This window comes from Mya arenaria, chromosome 12, assembly GCF_026914265.1.
Source record: "Mya arenaria isolate MELC-2E11 chromosome 12, ASM2691426v1".
Classification (NCBI taxonomy): domain Eukaryota; kingdom Metazoa; phylum Mollusca; class Bivalvia; order Myida; family Myidae; genus Mya; species Mya arenaria.
Window position 1 is genome coordinate 20,663,884 of NC_069133.1, and position 26,289 is coordinate 20,690,172.

General features: G+C 33.5%; 2 protein-coding genes across 5 annotated transcripts in view; one reads left to right on the forward strand and one right to left on the reverse strand.

Annotated features, from left to right (window-relative positions):
* LOC128211541 (uncharacterized) overlaps positions 1–10,121 on the reverse strand; it is a 114,926-nt gene extending 104,805 nt beyond the window's left edge. The window contains exon 1 of the mRNA XM_052916448.1: positions 10,087–10,121. Coding sequence (XP_052772408.1) covers position 10,087 — 1 coding nt within the window. The 5' untranslated portion in view covers positions 10,088–10,121. The remainder of the gene's footprint in view (positions 1–10,086) is intronic.
* A 255-nt stretch (positions 10,122–10,376) lies between these two features.
* The window catches only part of LOC128211542 (uncharacterized), a 29,940-nt gene continuing 14,027 nt past the window's right edge, over positions 10,377–26,289 (forward strand). The window contains exons 1-12 of one of the 4 annotated variants that reach the window (XM_052916450.1): positions 10,377–10,440; positions 12,022–12,113; positions 14,813–14,954; positions 16,206–16,559; positions 17,056–17,132; positions 17,749–18,012; positions 19,263–19,472; positions 21,944–21,971; positions 22,616–23,208; positions 24,450–24,558; positions 24,730–24,957; positions 25,142–25,705. In XM_052916450.1, coding sequence (XP_052772410.1) covers positions 14,822–14,954; positions 16,206–16,559; positions 17,056–17,132; positions 17,749–18,012; positions 19,263–19,472; positions 21,944–21,971; positions 22,616–23,208; positions 24,450–24,558; positions 24,730–24,957; positions 25,142–25,705 — 2,560 coding nt within the window. In that variant the 5' untranslated portion in view covers positions 10,377–10,440; positions 12,022–12,113; positions 14,813–14,821. Of the gene's footprint in view, positions 10,441–10,535; positions 10,555–10,635; positions 10,708–11,043; positions 11,106–12,021; positions 12,114–14,812; positions 14,955–16,205; positions 16,560–17,055; positions 17,133–17,748; positions 18,013–19,262; positions 19,473–21,943; positions 21,972–22,615; positions 23,209–24,449; positions 24,559–24,729; positions 24,958–25,141; positions 25,706–26,289 lie in introns of those variants that run through there. The other 3 variants (XM_052916453.1, XM_052916452.1, XM_052916451.1) reach the window with 3 other exon arrangements.

Sequence of the window (26,289 nt, forward strand, 5' to 3'; positions counted from 1 at the left end):
CCATACAAGAGAAAGTTACACCACGGACACGACAACCTATACTCTATGTCCTTATATGCAGCACTCCATTGTGAATAAACACTAAGTGTGACCTTGACCTTTGAGGTAGGGACACGGGTTTTGCACGCGACACGTCATCTTGGTATGTGGTACACATGTGGCAAGTTATTTTAAAATCTGTCCATACAAGGGAAAGTTACAGCCCGGACACGACAACCTATACTCTATACTTATATGCAGCACTCCATGGTGAATAAACACTAAGTGTGACCTTGACCTTTGAGGTAGGGACACAGGTTTTGCACACGACACGTCGTCTTGGTATGTGGTACACATGTGGCAAGTTATTTTAAAATCTGTCCATACAAGAGAAAGTTACAGCCCGGACACGACAACCTATACTCTATGTCCTTATATGCAGCACTCCATTGTGAATAAACACTAAGTGTGACCTTGACCTTTGAGGTAGGGACACGGGTTTTGCACGCGACACGTCATCTTGGTATGTGGTACACATGTGGCAAGTTATTTTAAAATCTGTCCATACAAGGGAAAGTTACAGCCCGGACACGACAACCTATACTCTATGTCCTTATATGCAGCACTCCATTGTGAATAAACACTATGTTTGACCTTGACCTTTGAGGTAGGGACACGGGTCTTGCACGCGACACGTCGTCTTGGTATGTGGTACACATGTGGCAAGTTATCTTAAAATCTGTCCATACAAGAGAAAGTTACAGCCCGGACACGACAACCTATACTCTATGTCCTTATATGCAGCACTCCATTGTGAATAAACACTAAGTGTGACCTTGACCTTTGAGGTAGGGACACGGGTTTTTCACGCGCCACACGTCGTCTTGGTATGTGGAACACATGTGGCAAGTTATTTTAAAATCTGTCCATACAAGGGAAAGTTACAGAGCCGGACGGACGGACAGACGGACGGACGGTGCGATTTTAATATGCCCACCTTCGGGGGCATGAAAAGCTTATAACAGCATGCTAAAATCTTACAAAATAGGCAGGATATTTAAATCACCACAAAATATTCAATGCATTTTTGGAATACCGGTAACAAGAGCTGTCAGAGAGAGGGCTTGCTCAAATATTCAGCCGCTTTTAAGTTTAAGATTTGCAAAGTTTTGGTGAAACATTATATGGATCACTGAAAATTTTGTTTATGTACAAAACCTAAACGAAAATTTCTGAGTCAAATAATAAAGGGGCACAATTTGCATTATATGCAAGATGGAGTTATCATACTTAATTGTATAAAGCTTCAATGCAATACATCAAGTAGTTGCTGAATTATTGACTAATATGTGCTAATACACGCAAATTACAGTCAAAACTCGTTGGCTCTATATTGCTTGGCTGGATATCCTGGTTGGCTCAAAATGGATTAAAAGGACCAATTTTGTTTAACTATATTTTCATATAAAATTCGTTCAGATGGCTAGATTTCTTGAGGGTCATATTATCTCCACGCTAGATGTCATTTTCTGGGTCCATAGTAAGAATTTCACACTGTATTTTGTCTGCTTGGCTCAATGTCATTTACACCGTCACGTGTAATAAGTTCACACCTTAATTTGTTTTCATTGCTCAGTTTTGCACAAGGTGTAATTGATTAGATTTGCGTGATTGGTTACATAATTTTAATTATTAAATGAAAATGGACTAACAGTTTGACCAAATATGCCATTAATTTAAATTCATTGGCACTGAGTACAAAACATCACCTCAACTTCATTAAAAGTATAAGTCTCAATGCATTTTGAGGTTGCTGTTGAGGATGGTCATTCTTCTAAAAAGCAAATTGCAGACGACTTTGACATTCCCAGAACTTGGTTAAAAAAAAGAACACATAAGAGCCAGATTTATTACCAGTGACATAGAACCCTAGTGCAGGCTAGCTAGGATGTCAAGCTAGATAGGCTGGAATTATGTGAATGTGTTATTTATACCGTATTATACTATGTATAGGACGCTAGCATAGATGAGACGCAGGCAAAAAAATGGTGGAAAAACAGGTAAAAACCCTTCATGTATAAGATAGGACACAGTGGTAAAATGTCAAAATCGGAGGAAAAATATAGGTTGGTAAGGTATTAATAACTTATATCAAAATAAAAACAATAAATTAAGGCATATTTCGATAACTTTTTTTGTATTAAACTCTGTTCATAGTTTATTAGCTATGTTCATTGTTTTTGTATATATGTGTTTATATTTTTATTGCGTAAATAAATCAGAAAAAAACATATGGTATTCAATAAAATCTCTTCTTTAGTGGAGTTAATGTAAGAAAATAACAAACAAGGTAAACATGACTTCATAGAACATATTTAATGTATAAAAGAACAAGAGCTGTCACAGAGACAGCGCCCTCGACTATTCCGCTGCTTTTCAGTGTAAGGATTGAACAGTTTTGGCTAAACATGTGCTTACATGCAATACCATAACCAGAATTTCTAAGTCCCATAATAAAGGGGCAAAAATGATATAATATGCAAGATAGAGTTACAGTACACTCAACGAGTTAGACCCACTTTCCTCGCTCACTCCGAGGGATAAAGTCGATGATCGCGGACTTCCTCCGAGGGTAAAACTGTTGCCCTCGCTAAAATCCCTCCGAGTTCCTCCGAGTGGCTGGTTTTCCGCCGAGTTTAACATGAACGATAGCGTTGAAAATTGTCCGATTTTATGAACCCTCGGTGGAACTCCGTGTCTAATCAGATAAGCAAGAAATCACTCTTGTTTAGAAGTTATTTTTTTATGCTTATGTACATTATTAATCGTACAAGATTTTTACCAGCATTTAATTTGTTTTGTGTCCGAAAACGCCAATTGAATATTGTCTTGACTTGTTTATAGTAAACATTGAATCATTCATAAATTGCCACTAATTGTATTGCATCATAAAACAGCCGACATTTTACACGATTCTGAACCATGACCTCTGACGTCACGCGCGTGATCAATACATTATATAAAATATACTTTTTATTATTGGTGGTTAAAAATAGCTATGACGTATTACGGAATTTTTCCACAGAAAACGAGGCAAGGCTTCAACCATGCGCTGTGAACTTTGAACGCGTGTTTGACCTCCTGATTTTCCGAAAATGTGTAATAAGTAACCTAGCCTTTTTCGGGTGAAATGTGTTTATCAATGTATTCAGTCATTAGTAAAATATACGTTTATAAGATGCATGTGCAAATAGTGAAATACGACTGCATTCTTGTGGTAAGCTAACTTCATGTAAAACGGGCAGAGGAAAAAGAATAATATAAACTTACTGAAGCCGACATTATCGATGGAAATTTTTAATAAAAAAATAACTTTAGCGTAGATTCTTATCAAATGTCCGCAGAGTTTCGCAGAGGTTAACCCTCCGAGGAACGCCGCGTTCGTCATTCTTCGGCCGACCGATCACCCTCCGAGGGCCTTAAATTCCAACTCCGAGGAACGCGGACAGACGATAAATTCATTGCGTTGGCCGCGATAGCGAAAATCCGCGGAGGAAAACGGAAAGTGGGTCTAACTTGTTGAGTGTACTGTATCTTACTTGATTAAATAAGAAGGTTGAATATTTGGGAGCCTGTGTGTAAAGTTTCAATGCACACATGATGTATTCTATGAGGTATTGCCGTTAAAGTGGTTACATGCAAAACCTTAACCAGTCAATCTCTCTGTCAAATAATAAAGGGCCATAATTTGAATTTAATGCAAAAAGAGTTATCTTACTTGGTTATTTAAGTAGATTGGATGGTTGAGTACCATTGTATTAAGTATCAATACAATACATCAAGTAGTTGCTAAAATATTAAACCTTTATATGTATGCTTAGGCCTAAAAAAAAAATTGTTTGGTTAGGGTTACATCCTTAAAAAAAATAGGTAGGGTAGGTAGGCTTTTTATTTTTTTTTATTTTTTTTTTTTTATTAGGTTTTATATAAGAATATAATTTTCATCATTGGAGAATGGTGTTAAAGCTATCTTCTGTACAAGCATTTAAGGTTTAAACTTAATATTAAAAAGCAATTAAAAAAAACACGAAATATTTTTATTTATTTTTTTAGTTTTTCATTTTTTTTTTCAAACTGACTATAAAAACGGTAGGGTCGGCGCCTATTCCGTAGGTAGGGTCGGGTAACACGAACCAAATGTATTTTTTTTTTAGGCCTTACATGCAAAATCTTAACCAGAATTTCTAAGTCACATAATAAAGGCCTATAATTTGCATTATATTCAAAAAAATGTTATCTAACTTCAATAATTTAGTAGGTTAGACAGCTGGGAATACAAATCTTATGTTTCAATGCAATACATGATGTATTTGCTGAGTTATTGACTTAATTGTGGTTACATGCAAAACCTTAATCAGAAAGTTGAATAATAAAGGGCAATTATTTTGTATTTAATGCAAACTAGAGTTATTTAACTTGGTTAATGAAGTAGGTTGGATGGTTGAGTACCATTGTATAAAGTCTCAATGCAATACATCAAGTATATGCTGGCCTGTCCCTAGAATATCGAGCCAACACGTTAGACTGTAAATTGGCAAAATTTGCATAATATGCAAGCTGGAGATACATATTATATCATATTACTTTGTATAAAGTTTCAATCCAAAACATCAAGTAGTTGCTGAGTCTACTTACTTGCAAAACCTTAGCCAAGATTTCTAAGTAGAATAATAAAGGGGCAATATTTATATAATATTCAAGATAGAGTTATCTAACTGGACTATTTATGTAGGTTAGATGGTTGAGTACCATTATATATAGTCTCAATGCAATACATCAAGTAGTTTATCAAGAATTTCCAAGTCGAATAATAAAGGCCCATATATCGCATTATATTAAAAAAAGTGTTATCATTCTGCCCATTTTTGGAAAAAAGACCATAGACATTTTGGGAAAAATTGCGAAATATGCCGAAATTTGGAAATTTTACAGTTAAAAGAACAAGCTTTTCAGTTCCTGCCAATGAGGAAATTATTAAATATTAGTTTCTTTTCCCTTTCAAAAGACCTGAAAATGCTGAAATATCAATTGCAATAAATCATGACAGATAATATTTCATACTGATCCCTGAATGTGATGAAAATAAACGATTTCTGAATTCTATTACCCCCAAAACTTTACTTCATATAATTTGTTAGGATGTTGAATTAACCGGTACAGGTAAAAAGTATTTCATAATTAATTTATGTTTTACTTTTGACTGGTATTTTTATCTAAAGATTGGGAAAAATATCTTATATTTTGTTTTAGGAATGGGTGTCATAGTCAGACCCATGGGTACTATAGAAAACAGCCTGACATATCAAAAGTTTTAATGCAAAACATGATGTATTTGCTAAGATAATGACTAAAAGGTGCTTACATGCAAACAAAGGTGTGACTCTGACACCAACACTAGGGACCTGGGTGAGTAGAATGGCTCTCGTTATTTTTTAAATAGTCAAGCTAAAAATTAAAAACTATGTCGTTGTACACCTTTTTTATCAAATATATAAAGGCATTTTCTGTGTCTATTTCTTCACAAAAGGATTATTTAAGGTTTGTAGGTAATATATGGTGCTTTGTTACCAGCTTAGATGTGCCCTCATGTTGATTTTTTTATCTGACTCAAAACACATTAAACTAGAACTATCACTGAATGTGATTTATATCCCCCGAACACCTCATTCAACTAAATGGCAGTGAGATATTTAGAAATCCCACCTTAAATTGAAAATGCTGAGAGAACAGTTATGGATCTTGTAAAACTGTACTTCCTCAAAGCAATTACTCTGTAATTAGCTAAAATAGAGTCATGGTTCTTTTACACTGCACTTCCTCTCATTGTGCTTTACCATTGTATGAAGTTTAAAGAAATGCAATCCAGTTTGCTCTGTACAAGAAAAAGTAATAATGCATCAGAAATGAAAAAAGTAACAAATGGCAATAACTCTGTAATAAGCTAAAATAGAGTTATGGTTATTGTACACTGCACTTCTTCCAATTGTACTTTACCACTGTATGGGTAAAATTAAATTTAATCCAGTAGTTTTGAAGTTATATGCTACGGACAAGAACAAGGAACAAAGGGCAATAAATCTGCAATAAGCTTAAATCAATAAGCTGAAATAGAGGTATGGTCATTAAGTAGAGTTATGGTCATTAAATAGAGTTATGGTCATTAAGTAGTGTTATGGTCATTTAGTAAAGTTATGGTCATTAAGTAGTGTTATGGTCATTAAGTAGTGTTATGGTCATTAAGTAGAGTTATGGTCATTAAGTAGAGTTATGGTCATTAAGTAGTGTTATGGTCATTAAGTAGTGTTATGGTCATTAAGTAGAGCTATGGTCATTAAGTAGTGTTATGGTCATTAAGTAGAGCTATGGTCATTAAGTAAAGTTATGGTCATTAAGTAGTGTTATGGTCATTAAGTAGTGTTATGGTCATTAAGTAGAGTTATGGTCATTAAGTAGTGTTATGGTCATTAAGTAGAGTTATGGTCATTAAGTAAAGTTATGGTCATTAAGTAGTGTTATGGTCATTAAGTAGTGTTATGGTCATTAAGTAGAGTTATGGTCATTAAGTAGTGTTATGGTCATTAAGTAAAGTTATGGTCATTAAGTAGTGTTATGGTCATTAAGTAAAGTTATGGTCATTAAGTAGAGTTATGGTCATTAAGTAGTGTTATGGTCATTAAGTAGTGTTATGGTCATTAAGTAGTGTTATGGTCATTAAGTAGTGTTATGGTCATTAAGTAGTGTTATGGTTATGGTCATTAAGTAGTGTTATGGTCATTAAGTAGTGTTATGGTCATTAAGTAGTGGTATGGTCATTAAGTAGTGTTATGGTCATTAAGTAGTGTTATGGTCATTAAGTAGAGTTATGGTCATTAAGTAGTGTTGTGGTCATTAAGTAGTGTTATGGTCATTAATAGAGTTAATGTCATTATACACTGCATTCCTTTTAATGAGCTGTCCATTGTACAAAATTTATTTTCAAAGTTTCTAGAGTTTAGATAATCTGTCACAAACCATTAAGAAACTTCACATTATCCTAATGACAGAAGAGCACATGTAAACAAGCACTTCGTAACAATGTTAAATAGCTCTGTTTTTGACAACAGAGTGTGCAAGAAGCCCTAAACTTGAACCAACTTATCACTGTTCTGTAACTAAAAACTATTTCAGAAAATTACAGAAATAACCAACATTGTAACCTGGTGTAATATGAAACACTTGTATTATGACGTTTTGCATCATGCTTGCTAATTCAGCCATGCGGCAATCATCCGGATGCTTGATCACATTTGTAATTCATACTGAATATTGGAAAACTAAGCAATGAAAGACAGTTTAGTCAGAAGTAAGGTATAAAGCTAGCTAGAGTAAAAAAAATTAACTAGAATAAGAATATATTGAACACAATTTTATCTGAGGTTTTTGATTAAATTAATAAGCATAAGCGACCATTGGATGTCACTCTGGACCAGCTAAGATACAAGAAAGATCTTTCACCAAGCTTACAATACAAATGCCGAAATAAAGAATTAAGGATGCAAACAAACAAAAAAGCAATATGTTTAAGTCAGAGTTAGGGTTAGGGTTAATCTTAATACCCTTACCCTAGCAATTTGACTTCAATACCATTTCATAGTCGGGATGTAAGTATTATGAGGATACGTGTAGTTGGTTTACTTTAATAGGACCTGCACGCACTTGAGGTTGAAGTTGCTAATGTAATGCTTTCTAAGTGATTTATTTTATAAAATAAAATTAATTCTAGCAACTACATTTTCTGCTGGACTTCTTTATTTTCTGATGAAAAATGTTTCGATATTAAATTATAGTTTTGTACGTATGTATTTCTTTAGACCTTGCGGTCAAGGATAACCCGTGAAAGTGCAAGCGCTTATTTCCAACGGGGTCCTTTGTTTTTGCTGAAGGGACAGCACGCTGAAGAGACAGTGGTGGGATACAAGGAAGTCCGGGTGCAATACCCTAGCTCTTTTTCGAAGAGACCCCTTGGTTCTTTTAAGTGCTCGGTGTAAAGCACGGATACACAGGGTACAACTTTCCTGGTTAAACCAGTACTGAGTACACCACTTTTCCAAGCACTACCCTTTAAATCCCGAGCGCCAGGCAAGGGAGCTACTTGTACCAATTCTTAACGTCTTTTGGTATGATGCGGCCAGGGATCGAACCCACGACCTCCCGCTCCGTAGGCGGATGCTTAACCACTAGGCCACGAGACGGTCAACTTTAAATTAAAATCAATAATGTAGAACTTTACAAGAAATATTCTCCATGCCATTACTAAATAATTGCCAACAATTGTCAACCTCCAGAATTATTAACTAATCAAACTACATTATCGGAGTTTAAAACAAATAAGATTAAAACAGCTGGTATGATGATGACAACAAAGATGATGATGATGATGATAATAATAATGATGTAGTCCACCTAAATGGCCGTACATGAGTCTTTTGATGATTTTGTTTTACTATGGCAGACTCGTGATGTCCACCATCCCAACAAAAAGTAGCGAACGGTCCTTGCGCAGAGAATCCTCACGGCCACAATTTTGAAATTATCTCAGTTATAAATTCAAATTTCTATGATAATATTATTGCCTACTATTAAACACATATTTATTTATGTTATTATGCCAAAAAGTCATGTTCAGATATCATAAAACACTTACATGTGCCGATTGTTTATCAAGTATCCCGATATCTGTAAATCTGGGACAAATCTGACTGGTTGTGTATATCGGAACAACAACCCACTTTTGGTACAAAACAATTTGTACGTGAAGGATTTGCCATATCAAAAATCGTAAAAAAAATCCGTCAATGTACAATTATTTGGACTAATATTGAACAACTCAATTTTATGTCGTTAATATTCAACATCGATGCATACTATTACTTTATATTCTTTTGCCAGTGTTAAAGGGTAGAGTTGTAGCTTTACAGGGATACATAAGAAATGTCAAAATAATAAAAAAGTATCCCTGATTGATCATTATTGTAGCTAGATAATGATGTGATAATGCTGATGATAATGCTGATGATTATGTAGTCTAAAATAATAGACGTGTTATACGGGATTCTTCCAATCCCTAACGTCTAAACGGGAATGTGCAAAAAACGGGGTGTTTTAAAAATATTAAAATTGTTTTAAGTGAAGTATTTTATGGTTGAAATTGATCATAAAGAGTTATATTCATATTTTACCATGTAAGTGAAATGTTATTTTGCACTAAACAAGCATTTAATGCATTAAAACAAGTTGTTTACCTTTCCAATTAAACAAAAGTTGACTGACACAGACAACAATTATGCGAAGGGGAACAACTTGATACAATCGTAATAACATGGCCTCCTCCGACAAAGCTTCGAGATAGACCTCGTTATACAATCGAAACAACTCGGCCATGGCCGAAATGTTACGAGAGATTTAAAACTGTGCCCTGAAGCCTTGCAGGTGCCCTTCATTTATATATCGTAATGTTTTGACAGAATGAAATGAAGAAAAGCCGTCAAACTCATAATTATAAGTTGGATATTTATTTTTTGTGTACGGAACTAATATAAAATAACAATCTGGTAATATTTCTTGTTTTTATGATATTTTATAGACGCTATATGCTTTAACCCGGAATCTTGATCAGAACAACTACCCACTTTTGATACTAAACAATTTGTAGGTGAAGGATTTGCCATATCAAAAATCTAAAAAAAATCTGTCAACGTACAATTATTTGGACTAATGATAATGCTGCTGATGATGATGATGATAATGAAAATAATTTATTTTCATATATTCCTTATTTATTAAATAAACACAATAGTCTTACTTTACTGACACTGTCTTCCAAGAAGCCAGAAATTCATTTGAAGAATTTTCTAAATCGAAAGTACATTAATTTTATATAATTTATTCACATTTATCAGTTACTTTATTCAGATATTATTTATCATTTGCGATACATAACCGAGGTTGTAACTTTCCTCTATGAATCAGTATATATTTGTCATCTATGGATAATCATAACTAACATACTCAGTGATCGTCCGATATTTGTTACGCCAATGACAGGGCCCAATTACCAGGAAGTAATATTAGAGTTTTGCGTCGTTGGCAAAATAATCATCGATTTATGTTTCCCTTGTGGAGTGACATTTCACATCAAAATAACAGTGTGCATAACTTTAAATATAAATTACAGTTAGGCTATAAAATACGTCAGATTTCTCACCTAAACCACAGTTTTTCCGTTCATTGAAAATCTAAATCGAAAGTACTCCGGCCGACGAGCCCAGCAATATGAGCCTTAATGCGCATGCGTATCTAGGGGTCACGTGACTTCGCCGAAAAACGAAAAACTAGACTAAAATTCCACTTCCTCTTTCGAAGGTATTTATTTTATATGTTCATTTGTGACTTTTGCACAACATTAACTTATTTTCGCTTTTAATCAAATGTGAAACATAATTTTATTTTGTAGACAAATACTAAACAATCACTACGGTAAACATTGCGTCTGAAATCACTGAAAACTCTACTTTCGCTTTCGATTTATAAAAAATGGAATGATGCGATTTATGAAAAATTGACTGATGCGTTTCCTTTCTATCATTTAAAAAGTTGATTTCACAAAATGAAATACCAAAAGCATGCATAGTAAATACTTATTAAATTAAAATAATAATAGGACCTGGTGTACCTTATTACTAATTACTGTTTATTACATGCACAGGCATCTGAATCATTGTTTGTCACTTGAATGTTGTTTAAAACCATTTTGGGTACATACAATGAGATAACAACACATCTGAAGATATTTAGTGTCTTTCTTTTTTTGTATATCAAAGACACTAAACATCTTCAGATGTGTTGTTTATCTCATTGTATGTACCCAAAATGGTTTTAATTAAACAACATTTTAGTGACAAACAATGATTTAGATGCCTGTGATTACATGTACCTATAAAATATTCACTGTACTTATGCACCAGTCAATTGTAACCACGGCCCACACAGGTCTTAAACATGTAGATTGCTTGCTCATGTGTTCTATGGTATGATGAGTAAATTTATAGGTGTCTATAACTGATCACAAAATTAAATAAATCTGGCATGTTGTGTTAGAACTAAGAATAAGTCTGTCTTAAACAGTGGACATAAGTTTAGTTAAATCATGCAAAATGACTTATTTGTACAGATAAAGTATTATTTGGTCATGTTTATTTTTTCAGCTCGACTATTTGAAGAATAAGGAGGGCTTTACTACTCGCCCCGGCATTGGCGTCTGGTTGAAGTTTAAGGGAAAGTTGGGATATTCACTTATGACTCCCAATATCCTTCATTCAATTCACTGAATACTTCACACAGTTGTTCAGGGCCATCACATGAATAGATAATATAACTCCATGTTATCCTTCATACAAATTATGGCCCCTGATCGACTACGGAACTTGGGTTAAAGTTTTAGGGCAGGTTGAGTCGGTATCATTTGAAAGGAGCCACAAAACACGATCTAAATGTTTGTTTAATTAATTTAAGTCAAGAGCAATTGTTACACCCAAAGTGCCAAGTGATTATCAATCTGTAATTTGTAAATTGTAATTTGTAGCATTTTATTACATCAAATGATACAGATTTCAATTTGTAAAGGGATACGTCACAATTTCTATAACAATATGTATTTTTGGAGTAAAAGATAGATGAAGAAATGTTTGCAAAATATTTTGCAGTATTTTCTATACCCTAAAATGGGCAAAATAAACCTCCTTCTAGTTATAAAAAAATGTTAGGGAACCTTCAGAATTCATGTTTATAAAGGAGTGGTTGATGTAAAAAAAAAAAATATTTTACTATTTCCTAATATTGATATATTTTTTTTAATTAATACAAAAATTGCATAACTGCTAAAAAAAAATACTCATATTTTTCTTTTAAGTGCCCTCCTGACTGCTTGTCTTTGATCTCTTCCAGCAATTCAACACTAATGCCAGCTGCATGATGGACAGAATGTGACAACAAACTTTGATATCTCCAACTTCACTTGGTGCACACTTCAAACAGGGGTAAGGAAATCCACATTCCGATTTTACTGGCCCCTACCACAAATATAGGATCTATAGATCAGTATGTTTTTTTAGGTAAAGGTATGTCTTAATTTCATTTTCATACTTAAAACTGTCTCCATTTAGTCTTGGTGAATGTTAACTACATGTCTGTATAACAACAGTAAATTTACGTGTAAGATATATGGAAGATATAACCAAACGGAAAAAACTAATGGTTAAAACAACATTGTCCAGATGCAATACAAACAAATGGTGGAGTAAACAAAACTTAAAGGTGGGTCAGGAATTCAGAAACAAAATAATTGTTTTTTGTTACACCTAGGTAAAACAGGGGCATATGAGAGAAAAAGATTCAACTTATCTAAATTGTTGGCTTGTAAAATATATTTATACTAGTGATGAAACGATTCTAGAGTACAATCGATAAATCGTCGCTGACAATGCTATGTCAGCGACAATCGATAGTGGTTTTCCAAAATCGATGTCGTTAATGCTACTTCCGGAACTAGGTATTGTTTTTTGCTTTGTGATAAAAGTCAAGTAAATGTCAATTTTTCTTTCCGGTAAATTCTCGTTGAATTTATTTGAAGTTTAAACTTAAGTTAAGTTATTAAAGACGGAAATTTACATACTGTTGCAAAAAGCATGACTATAGCATCACACATACTGATTCCAGGTTTAACCATTTCAATGATCATGATTATACTATGTATAAAAAATGTATTCTTTACTGATATTATGAACTTTAGATTATTGTCCGATAGTAAATCGAAATGCTTGGTTCGATTCGATTATCGATAGCAAATGGAGTTCGATTTTCAAACACTAATTTATACCCTGACAAACAAAGTTTGAGGAGGTATATTTGAGTCACCCTGTTGTCGGTTAATCAATCGGTCAGTTGCAATTTTTAAACTTTATACGATGTTAAAGCACAATGAAAGGAAGTGCATAAACCATAACTCTATTTCAGCTAATGACAAAAGTCATTGCCCTTTATTACGTTTTCTTGTAAGGAGCATAACTTGAAAACTACTGGATTGATTTAAATTAAACTTCATACAATGAGTCAATGGTAAAACACAAGGAGAAGAAATGCAGTGAACAAGAAAGATATCTCTATTCAAGCTAATTACAGAGTTATTGCCCTTTGCTACTTTTTCTTGTTCGGAGCATAACTTGAAAACAACTTGATGGAATATAATTAAACTACATATACAGTAAAACTGCAATCGCTCGAGGTCGCCAGGGACCGAGACAAAACCTCGAGGGAACCGATGTTTCGAGCGACCTGATTTTCAATTTTCCAGTTTGATATGAAATATCTTTCAGTGTATTTTAAGTTTGAAGTCGTCAAACAGACTGTTTACTAAGACACCGATTCTTTCCTGTAAAGAACGTGAGTGGGCGTGTTGGTGTCTTGGTATAAGTAATGGGTCCTTCATTAGATTTCTCAGGTGTTTGACAATTATTTTCTTTCATTTGGGTGTGACATTTTGAAAGTAAGGAACCCGATCTAGCTATCCCCCCAGTCATGGGTCATTCACTAGATTGCTCAGGTGTTCGACAATTTGTAAGTTCTTTCTCATTTGCCATATTGCAAAACAAAGAAGGAATTCTTTTCAGAGATTCCGATGTTGGATCGATATGGTAGTGTTTTAATCATATTTTTATTACTCATTTAAATTTCTCACAATTAACTTCTCGTCATTAACTTGTCATAATTATCATCTCAAATGCCCATATCAACTAATATCGGTCATGCGTTAACAGTGATAAACAGTTTTTCACACCTTATCAAATTGCCTTTTAACTGTCATTGCAATTTTTACAACTTGCAAAAATTTTAACACCTGTAATTGTTTGTTTATTTTGGAACACGCATTCGGGAAAAAGTGTGAAATTATTACCTCGAGGGAGCCATAAGGTTTTGTGCATGATTTGTGTACTTGGGACCGAGGATATTGCTCGACTGCTCGACATAATTAGGTTTCGAGGCAGCGTGGGTATATTTTATATGAAAATAGAAAAAATAGTTCGGGACCAAGCTCCGACCTCGAGGGAACGCCGGTTCTCGAGCGACCGCTTGTTCGAGGGAACGCAGTTTCACTGTACAACTGTGAAGAATATTGAGAGGAAGTGCAGAATACTAGAAAAAAACATAACTCTTAAGCTTATGAAAGAGTTATTCCCCTTTGTTACTTTTTCTTGTCAGCAGCGTAACTTCTAAATTACTCAATTGATTATAATTAACAACATACTTTAGCTAAGCATGATAAGTGGAAATGTGATATACAATAACCTCGTACTGGTACTTAAGGCCTCTTTCAAAAGAAATACCGGTAGTTTGCTGTTGCTGTGTCCAGGTGGCATTTGGGGGTATTCCTCACCCCAATGACAGCTCTAGTTGTGTATGGTTGTCAATATATATACAACAAGTCTGTGCTTATATTGGTGTCCTAATCATTATGATATTAGATAAGCGTAACTGTTTAGTTATCTTTAGGTGACATGATTTGATGTATATAATAAAACAGTTTGGATTCATAAAGGTTTTGCTTTATTTCGGATATTTCACATTGACTCAAATGATTAAATATTACTTTTTTTCAGGCACTATTCTGTCGTACAAATAATTATGATAAAGTATGTTTTATATCCTTAATTTGTTTATTTATTTTTTTCTCAATGATCAGCCAAAACCAATGGCTTCCTCAGGAACAGGCTGCCTGAAATGGAATATTGATGGGCCATTGGCACTTCATTTGTTTTGTGGTACGCTTCATGAGTCTAGGCCAGATGTTATTGTTGAATGGTTCGAAACAGCCAAGGAAACAGGTAATGAAATTGTCTAAATCCTCACTTTCACCTGTGATTTTCGTCTTGATCGGCCCCTAGCTTTTATAGATCAGAAAAGGTCTGAAATGTTTGTAAGACTGTTCAAAACTCTGCTTTTCAGTCACACTACTGCCTTGATTCAACTCTTTTGTTTTTGTTAAAAAAATTGTAATATAATTAATAAACACTGATTACATGACATTACTTTTTATTATTTAAATGAATAATCATTTAATTGTATATTTGATGATATAATTATATCTATGGACACTCTCAGCAACTGCTTTAGGAATTTGGATCTGGCAAGTATAAATGATATGTATACATGACAGTATACACAGTCTGCAGAAAATATTTTGCAAACGTTCTCATCATCTTCTGTATTGAGGGTTAATTTCATGTCTAGTTCCTTCTCTCAATTACTGATTTAGATTTTTTTTATGGTTTATTTAATTTTGGCTTCCTTGTCCCATAAGATTGACCATCACCATAAGCTGTTGTAGATTCTAAGTCTCCACATTAAAAAGAAACATGATTTGTTCCTCATGATAATAGACTGTGCTGAAAATTGATTCGATTTCAGCCAAATACTGCTGCCGTAGTATCGGTACCCAAAATACCAGTCTGTAATGTGCGCTTAATGGAACACGCTTTTGTGTACATCATCATTTTAAGCCTGTTTACAAGAAAGAAATTAGGCAAAAAAGCCAAATTGAAAGATGCTATTTTTCCATGATTTTGCACCCTTAAACTCAAATCGCATTTTCCATTTTTCCAAATTTTTGCATTTGTGCGAGTGCTAAACTCAAGCCCTGCTATTGTAGTTGAATACTCTTATTCATGATAAATCAAAAACATAATTTTATTGTGATTAACACTTTCTTATCATCATGAATTTTAAGGACATTCTTGTGAGAGCTAAGGCTAAGCAATGTTTTTAGAGTTTAAGAATATCTGTAATGTGAAGCTTAAAGTTGTCAAATCCCCTAAAAATAGTTTTGAAATGTTCATCTCCTAATGTACATAAGGGACTGCCAAAGTGGTTAAATTGGTTAATGTAATACTCATATGTACAGCTTTAGTAGTATAATAAAATATCAAAGTTAATGATTACACACATTTTATTGAGAAATACTTAAGTGTGTGTTTCCACTATATTGTAGTGCATTTCCACTATATTGTATTTCTATTGTATAAAAACTCATACAGTAGTTTTGATGCAAATGCATTGAAATAAAATGGACATTGCAGAAACAAAGCTTAAGAAGAGCTTTGAAGGTCTCATTGATGTACAACTTCCAATTCCTAAAACAAAAAGTGTGACCCAAAGGGTAATAATGGCAGCAAGACTTCGAGATCTCTTTGACAAAGTTAGCAAAGACTGTTCAACTATTGGCTTCGAAATAGGACAGCACAAAACTTTGGCGGCAGGCGAATTGGTTGACATGCTATTGACTTCATGGACATGTTTAGCAACAGACGTCCAGTACAGGCGTGGAAAGTTGGACACTTTGGTTATTTGCGCACCAAACCCCGAAATTTTCAGCATTGCTCAGAGGCTGTGTGAAGCCCACTTTTCAGGTTCCAAAAGAGAAAATAGTACAGGTATTGAGTATTTTGAACAAACCTAAAAAATTAAACATCTTTTCTTTATACTTTACATTGTATGCCAATCAGAGACAAATCAATTGATTTAAAATATCCTTATATTTAACCAAGAGTATTACTTTCAGGGTGAATATTGCTTTAACAAGGATATTTAACAGAGATCTCTTGTTTTTAGCTTAAGTACATTTCAGATATATGACTTTGAAATCTATCTTAGAATACTCAGGCCTTTCAAATTTTCAATTACGGTAAACTCATTAGCAGGTTTTGTTTTACTTATGTAGTGATGTTAAATGGCATTATTCTGTTTGAGTGACAATAATGTATTCATTTTGATTGTAGGAGTGATTCCATTTCACTTAAACAAAATATTTGCTTTATCAGATTGTTTAATATCAATAAATTGAGAATAACTGTTAATGTTAAAATTGCGATATTGAATTGCAGTGACGAAACTTTAAATTTCAAGGCACATAACTGTAATATATTTCAGGTTCTGTGACTAAACCAGTTGACAAAAGTCGACCGTTGACTGTTAAAGTTATACAGGGTTGTCTTGAAGAGTGCATTGTAAGTAAATAGAAATATGTATATTTATAATATGCTTTCCGGTGTTTTATAGAGATTAATCAGTGAAATAAAAATGATATTTCACTGTTTCAAACTTCATTGCGTACAGGGCTGGAACATTATTTCAACTACGCCATTTCCAAAATGACAATGTTAGCATCAAATTTGGTGCGCTTTTCTGAAAAACTGCAATTTAAACTGTCATTTTATATCCTTTTTAGGTATATAATAAAAGAAACAATTTGTAGTTTCAATGAAAAGCATTATATTTCACCTTGTGAACACCAAAAGTGAACATAGCTTTTGGTGTTCACTCGGTGACGTATATTTCAATCTTAAACTGAAACAGACATCTATTTTTTCCACTCGTGATCATTGAAAATTAATTTTTCATTCATGGCTGCACCATAAATGACAATATTGCTTTCTAAGATCATTCTCAGTAAAATAAATTTAATGTTACAAAAAAATTCAATAATTAACCTCTATACATTTGATATGATTTTCACACTTGCAAATTCTCTACAGAACCAAATTAATGAAGAGAAGCACAATATTTCATTTGTTCATAGGAGTTGATTGTCTAATGATGTGAATTTTATATTATTTCTTGAAGGCTGATGTCTATGTTTGCACTATAAGCCCAGAATGTTGCATCACGGGTAAATCAGCTGGTGCTCTTAATATTAAAAGCAAGTACCAGCTAGAAAAGGATTTGCGCGACAAATACAGAGGACGAAAATTGAAAATAAGTGAAGTAGCCGTTGTTAAAGGAAGTGGTGACTTGCGATGCAAGCATGTGATAGCTGGCGCTTTCGATTTTGTTGCATATAGTTATCAAGATTATGGATATAAATCTAAAAATGATTTCTACCAAGGTGTAAGTTGGGTTTTGTTTAATAAATAGATGTGTGTGATGTTCTTCTTTTATTGCAGCAGATTTTTGGAAATAAAAACCATCACAGAATGCATAGCTTAACATTTTTTTATATGTAACTTGTAACTAAGTAACTGCATAGAAACACTTCTTGTATTATGCATTATTCTGTTTTTGGACATAAAGCATTTATGTTGGACATTTTTGAGCCAATCCCTGCTCCCCTGTTATAAACCCTTGGGGTTTCACAATATCAATATGTAAATTTTGAACATTAACTGCTTAATCTTCTTACTTACCGGTAATGTTAATAGCCTCTTGTAGTGATGAAACAATTATCGAGTACAATCGATTAATCATCGCTGACAATGCAAGTCGGCGACAATCGATAGTGGTTGTCCAAAATCGATGTCGCTAATGTTATTTCGGGTAACTTAGTATTTTTTTAGTTTTGTGGTAAAAGTGGAGTGAATGACGACTTTTCTTTCCAGTAAATTTTCGTCGAGTTCATTTTGACAATCTCTCTTACACAAATGCGGTGAATGTAAACACTTTTGCTTAAAAACATAAATTACAAACTCTCCAAAAATTTACAAACTCTCCAAAAATTAAAAATTGTTTTTAATTGTTTATATATTGCATAAAACCTTCTTCAATAACCTGTCTCTCTGGTGTAGTGGGTCCGGTCTTACCTGTAAATACCGGGGATCCCGGCTCAATCTGAATGTATTCTGTTTTGGGAACCTTTTTTGGTATCGTTTGTAATTAACTAATTTACTTTTTTTAGTTTGAAATTAAGATATTCTAATGAAATGTTCAATATAACAGATTATTGAATGTTAAGCTGGTTCACAAATATTTAATATGCTTTTACATGAATAAAATGCTAAGATAACTTACTTGATGTGGTGTGCGTCATTTTGCAATTGATGTGCAATGATTAAGTATGTGTGTTGTTGTTATGTTTTTTTGTTTAGTAATTAAAGACAGAAAAGGTAATTGACATTTACTTTCTGTTGCAAAAAGCATGACTTAATAGCATCACACGCACTGATTCTAGGTTTAACCATTTAAATGATCATAATGATATTATGTATAAAGAATGTATTCCTTACTGATGTAATGAACTTTCGATTATTGTCCGGTAGTAAATCGAAATGATTGGTCCGATACGATTCGATTATCGATCGCAAATGGGGTCTGATTTTCAAACACTAGCCTCTTGCCATGATACTGCTTAATATCATTTTCAGACACTTCATGATTTCATTGTGAACTGCCTTCAAGAAGCAGAACAACTTGGACATTCCACAGTAGCATTTCCTGCAATTGCTGTTGGCTTCGGCTATCCTGTGAAGATCATAGCAGAACAGATGTTTAAGTCAGTGCAAATTTTTCCATCAAATGGAACCATCAACACAGTCACGTTTGTGATCTACAAGTTTGACTACGACATTTTAGAGGTAATTCATATTAAAAGTAAAATGTAACTTGTAAATAGAAAAAGGTTCACATGTATAGGGTCCAAATAACAGAGATCCTCGTGACAATATGGGACAAAGTTACAATAGTGACAGTTTGAAGTAAAAGAAAACCAATAAATATAAATTGATATTATACCTTACATAAATGTGTCCTTTCTTTGTATAAATGAACAAGGTCTGTATATCACTGTATTTTACTAAAAATCAAGTTTTATGATGTCAGGGCGTTCATATTACAGTTTTGGCAAGTCCGGACTTCACCAAACATGTAATATGGACCGCTAAAGTCATACAACTGGAAAGTGCGGCTTGCTATTTTCATAACGGCAAAAATTTGTCTCAAGTAAACATTATTATCTTAGTTTATTGAAACTCATCTAAAGCTCCTTATGTTCAGTATAATACAATAAATATTTACACGCCACTTCGGGCCATATCACAGTCAGCCTCTGAATGTAAATGGACCTTGGCTAACACCTTGGTCCATAAACACTTTCAGTGGCTGACTGGCCTGTCCTTATAATGTCATATGACCCTAAGTGGTGTGTAATATTTCTTAATTCAATAAATAGTAGTTTTTAGTATGATTTTCCAGGATGTATGACTATATGCTTAGGCCTGAAAAAAAACACTTCTGGTTCTGGTTACTGACCCTATCTTCGCAATAGGCACCTACCCTAAACGCTTTTTTAATCTGGCTAGTATAAAAAAAGAAAAAAGTTTTTATGTGTGTTTTGATATGTAGTTTAGATACATTTATAGTTATGCCCCCACAAAGTGGCGGCATATAGGGTTGCCCTTGTCCGTACGTACGTACGTCTGTCTGTCTGTCTGTCTGTCTGTACGTACGTACGTACGTCCCGAAGATTGTTTCCGATCTAATTCTTGAAAACCGTTTGTCCAATCCTCACCAAACTTTAAACACATGTTTGTGACCATAATATCTTGATCAAGTTCGATAGTCATGGAAATCGCTTTAGTCATTTAGGAGTTACGGCCCTTTTTTGCCAAAAATACTTCAAAAATATGTTTCCGATCTAATTCTTGAACACAGTTTGTCCAATCCTCACCAAACTTTAAACACATGTTTGTGACCATGATATCTTGATCAAGTTCGATAGTCATGGAAATCGCTTTAGTCATTTAGGAGTTACGGCCCTTTTTTGCCAAAAATACTTCAAAAATATATGTTTCCAATCTAATTCTTGAAAAGTATGTGTCCAATCCTCACCAAACTTTACATACATGATTGTGACCATAATATCTTGATCAAGTTCGATAGCCATGGAAATCACTTTAATCATTTAGGAGTTAGGGCCCTTTTTTTATACTGAAGATTCCTTTAATAATGCCTTTCCCAAATTATGACAAAAAAGATCTTAAAGTAACTTGCTCATGCTTTGTAAAATGCACCTTTTTTCCTTTATTACAAAATAGTGTGTGGCAAGTCATAAGGAGCGTAAAAAAATATAATACCAAGTGCTGGAACCCTTCAGAAAATGTTGATATTTGCTCAAATATTGTCTTTTAAGACCACAATTTTCATTAAGCATTAAAAACGTGATTAAAAATTAATTATGGCTGTGGTGTTGCATGATTGGTTGATTGACATTAACACATGATGTCATCACTGTATCCCTAACAGGTCAACATATCCTTAACTTTTTTTAAAGTCCCCTTGGCCATGTGGACTAGCCAGCTGTTTTCTAAAAAAAATGTTTACTTTACCGGCATCGAACCACACTAAAACCAAAATACTTATTTTTATGCTATAACTATATTTTTATGCAATTTCAATATATAATAGAGTAAAATAATGATAAATAAGTGTTTTTCAGATGCATTACAGGGAAAAATAATTTTTGGTCCAAAAACATGACTGAGTACCTTCAATAGCTAATAAGAAAAGCCTGCCTACCCTACCTGTTTCTGCACAAGATGTTACCCTAACCACACCTATTTTTTTATCGTTTTTATTCATAATTATGTAATTAATATGGCAAAGGAATATTGGGAGGAGACTTCATAGAACTTAATTTATGTAAAATATATTTATTTCAACACACATTGGACATTTAGGGGCATTATAGTGTCCCTTTTCGTACACAATATTTAAATTTTATTTTTCTGCACAATTTAAGCATTAATTTAAAAAATATTTAAACTTCAATCGATGTTCTTTTAAGATTTAAGCATTGTCTCTTTTCGTGGCCATAATAATCATCAGATCAATATAAATTCATGTCCAGTAGTATTATTTTTTGATGCTTTGGTTGTTATTTGATTATTTTGCCTGTAATAATGCACATTCCGGAACTTGTGTGAAAAATTGATTCTGTATAACCGTTGACAATAAAATGTCTTGCAACAAAACTATGGATTTTATGTGATTTCTAATGCATGCCATGTTTTGTAAAGCTAACTTTGATACATGTAAGTTTTCACTTCAGGAGTTCAAGAAGGCTGAGAAAACATTTGGTATGTCTGGGCTGGATTCATAAAACATCTTAAAGCTGCACTCTCACAGATATACCATTTTTACAACTTTTTTGTCTTGGAAAGAGCAAATTTATGAGTAAATATCATTCTGCAAAGGAATGATATGAAATTGCTGGGAAAAAAAATCAGATCATACATTTTCATATTTCTGTTCATAAATCAATGTTTTATGGCATAAAAATGCATAAAACATCAATTTTTGAACTTAAATATAAAAATCAGCAATCTTATTTTTTGTCAGCAGTCATAATATATAACTGGTTTCTATGGATTTTTCGCAAAAATTGGCTCGTTCGAAGGCAAAAAATAAAGAAGTTGTTAAACATTCAGTTTAATTGTGAGAGTGCAGCTTTTAATGTATTGTAATGATATGATTTTACAAACTGTTCAATTTGTACTTATAACTACTTATAAAAGATAGCATTAATTTTTACTAGGAAAACAACAGAACCAGTTTTTTAATAGTTGGTTGAGTTGTGTGCCTTTATTACCAGTACACCTTATTTCCTATATGCCAGTTGTTACAAAAAGGGAATTAACATGTTACTGGTATGATGTATACAAAGCACAGACTGTAATTAGGCAGAAAAGTAAATGCAGTAATATTGTTTATATTGTAACAGGGAAAACTTCTACAACCTGCAAAGACACTGCATCAGCTCAATGTGTGAAAAGGAAAACAAGTTCTTTAACAAATTCCAAAATGACTGATTTTAAAACACCTGAAGATGAGGATAAAAATGTTACCCCAACACAAACAACACCTGTAAAACTCGACAAAGATCAAATGAATGCCAGTTATATTAACACAGCAAGCAGATTGGGTTTTAGTTCTTCCGTTTCATCTTCAACTGCCTCTATTAGTCAAGGAGCTAGATCGAAGACATTTTCAAGACAGTCATCTTTGAGATGTCCCAAAACATTTAATACACTGCATGGCATCAAGGTCACCATTCATCAATGCAATGTGGTAGAAGCCCCAGCAGAATGTATTTGCATCCCTGCAACTAAAGATAAATTGGCTGGTAACGTTGCTTATGCAGTAAACATTGCTGCAGACAAGGATCTATTTTCATGTGCAAAGGCAAAATTAGAAGCTGAAAAAAAGTATAAAGTTGGAGAGGTTTGTGACACAGAAGCTGGGAAAATCAGAGGCAAACGATGCATTGTGCACACTGTTGTCCCAGAGTGGGAGATGTACAAACCCTTTTCAGAGGTATTGTTGATAAAAACACTTCTGTTCTTTCTTAAAACATTTTTTTTCAAATGAATTATAATTTTTCCGAGATACTTATTGAGCTCAACTTTTCAACAAATAGGAACGCTTTACTACTCACCCTAGCATCAGCAGTTGCATTTAATATTGGTGAAGGCTTTGCATTTAGTTTTAGACATGTATTGACCCATCCTTGCAATAAATGTGCTGGTTGAATGTCGGTACTTGATTTTTTTCCTTAATGAAATATTAAATCGTTTACTTCGATTGTTTACTCAAGTATACGCACCTCAGTGTTTTCACAGTTTGCAAAATTTTTAATTGGCATTCAATGGCTTTGCCTATCTATATCTTTGATCACCATGCATCTTCTTTTATGACCTTAATTTCCAGTTAAATTGATAATTGATATGGGTGTATGCACTAATTGGCATGTCGTACCACTTTAGTGAGTGTCATAAACCGTGTGACGTAGAAGACGGAAATGATGTGCCCAGTGCGTGGAGATTATGAGGACAGTTTTTTTTCAAAATTGAAAAACCACAAATTTAAGTACCAATGAAAATGTAAATTTTCGGGAAAACCACGAAATTTCATGCCAACAAATATAAATGATTTCACAGTAATATTCTTCCATGTAATGAAAATTATTGTCAACAATTTTGAGTGTGCTGTGGCTGTGACATCTATTGTTTTATCATTAAGTATGCATACAATTAATTTTATGATATTCTGATATTTAACTCAAAGAGGTAACTTTTTGACAGTAGGAATCCCATTTTATCACATGCTATACCCTGTTTCCAGGTAATATAGTCATCATGTACTTTTCTGTATTACACATGTGAATTATTATGTGGCAAATATATTTGCTAAATTGCAATATTCTAGCAAGTTGTATGTTTTTTTCTCATTTTGTATTTGATTTGAAGTTTTATTTTGAATACTATGGTACATTTTCCATCTAAATATAGAGGAAAGCATGGAATTTGTCTAGATTTTGTGAAAAAAACATTTTAAAAGACAGTGGTAAATTGTTTTTGACTTGTCCAGGAAATATGTTTACTTACACACTTCCTGAACTCGTTAAATAAAACTTTATATTAAATGACGACTCGTGTCATATCCTATGTATATTTTCTTTTCAAAATTGAATCACGTGTCTTCTTTGGAGATTCTGATGATCTGGTGGTTTGGTACATGTGAAATATTTTGACATTTATTAAATGAATACATTTCAGAGGGATGTCTTGAAGTGTGAATCTGAGTTTTCTAACTGCATCGTAAAATCTCTGACACACGTGGAAAAGCTGAAAATTCAAACCGTAGCATTTTCACCAATGACCGTTGGTAAGTGAAATGTTTGTCTAAAACCAGATTCGTTTTATCCCTTAGGATTTGCTAAATAAAAAATTGTAAAAAAAACTCATCCAAGTACAAATATTTTCAATTTGACTAGTAACATTTTTAATGTAATTTTCCGTTATACATAACTTGTTTTACTTAAGCTATATTTTCCAGGACGATCGAAAGTTCCCAATGATCTTTGTGCAGCAATGTATGTCAAGGCGGTAGTTGATTATGACAAGTTGTCATACAGTCCTTTGAAAGAAATACAGTTTGTTGACATTGATGAGAATAATTTACATATACTCGAAGATGCTTTTCGTGATGTTTTGTTAATGAACAAACAGCAGTCATCGTGCTACAACAGAGCTGCGTATATTAAGAGAGAGGGCTCAAAGACTGGTTTGACTAATGTGTTATTCTCCTACAATATTTAGCATATTCGTCCTTTGGCCTTGTAACAGGGATCATTCTCAGAATAAGAACCCTATGTAGATTCTAGATTATATCATATTATGAAGTTTATTTGTATTTGTGAAGGTGAAGGTCACTGCAACTGCAGTAATAATATTACTTCTTTCATTAGATAGATCTTATGCTTCCACAAGCTTGGGACGAAGTGACCAAATCAAAGCAGAACCCAGAACAAATTCTGCAGGCAAACAATTTCCTGACAAAACTCATGATCAGTTGGTTGTTTATCCACATTGTCGTTTTTCAAAACTGCCAACTATCTCAGGATCTAGGGAAGAGTTCACCTGCTCGTTCAAAAAAAGACAGAAACTGTTTGTGTATACTGATGATATTACATCTCTTCGAAACATTGAAATAATAGTGTGTAGTGAGAAACCCAATGGAAAGGGTGAAGGCAAACTAGCAAAGGCTTTGGGTGAAAAGCTCGGTTCAAGTTACAAAAAGTCTAAAGAGACTGAATTCAAACCCAATGTGAAACGAGGAGATGTCATCGTTTGCAGTTCAAAACAAATAACATTAAAACCCAAATGGATAGCACATGCTGTCCTTTATTTGAAGGAAGATTGTAATGGTGAAAAAGATCGTAAGAAGAAAGTTGAAGCCATTTTTACAAGCATTTTTTATCAGGCCTCAGCGAAAGGTTGCAAATCTATTGCCTTGCCTGTACTTGGATCTGGTAGGAGTTACTTTTATTATTTATGTGGTTTTTGTAATCATTATGTTTATATTTGCCTGCTGGCTCACATTATTTAGTGTTTAAACATCACCATCATAACTATTACACGTGGAAATCCTCCAAAAAGGTCGAAGCCTATGCTCAACATATACATATACTAAAATATAGGACCAAATTCTTGACGGATTACGTTCTAAATTGTTCACACATTAGTAATAACAAAGTGGCATTAATTCACCCGACTTTTACTACAATAGAAATTGTACTTTGCCATCCTCATCCTTCTTGAATGGTTCAATGTTTTTGTTCCGAAATAGAATAAATCTTGAATTTTGGAGCATTTTTTGATAACTTGACATTTCTATAACATTGACCCTACTTTTTATAACACGCATTATTTCAAAGCAAAATCAAATCCTATCGGATAAATAAGTCTCATACCTTAATTAGTACATTATTTAGCCTTATACAGTATGTGACTAAAAAGTCCTCGAAAATAAACCAATTCCACAATAATTGGGTCCATGTTTAAACCAAGTGCCAAGTGAGGTACTCGCTCATGTTTTGTAAATTTCACTCTTTTA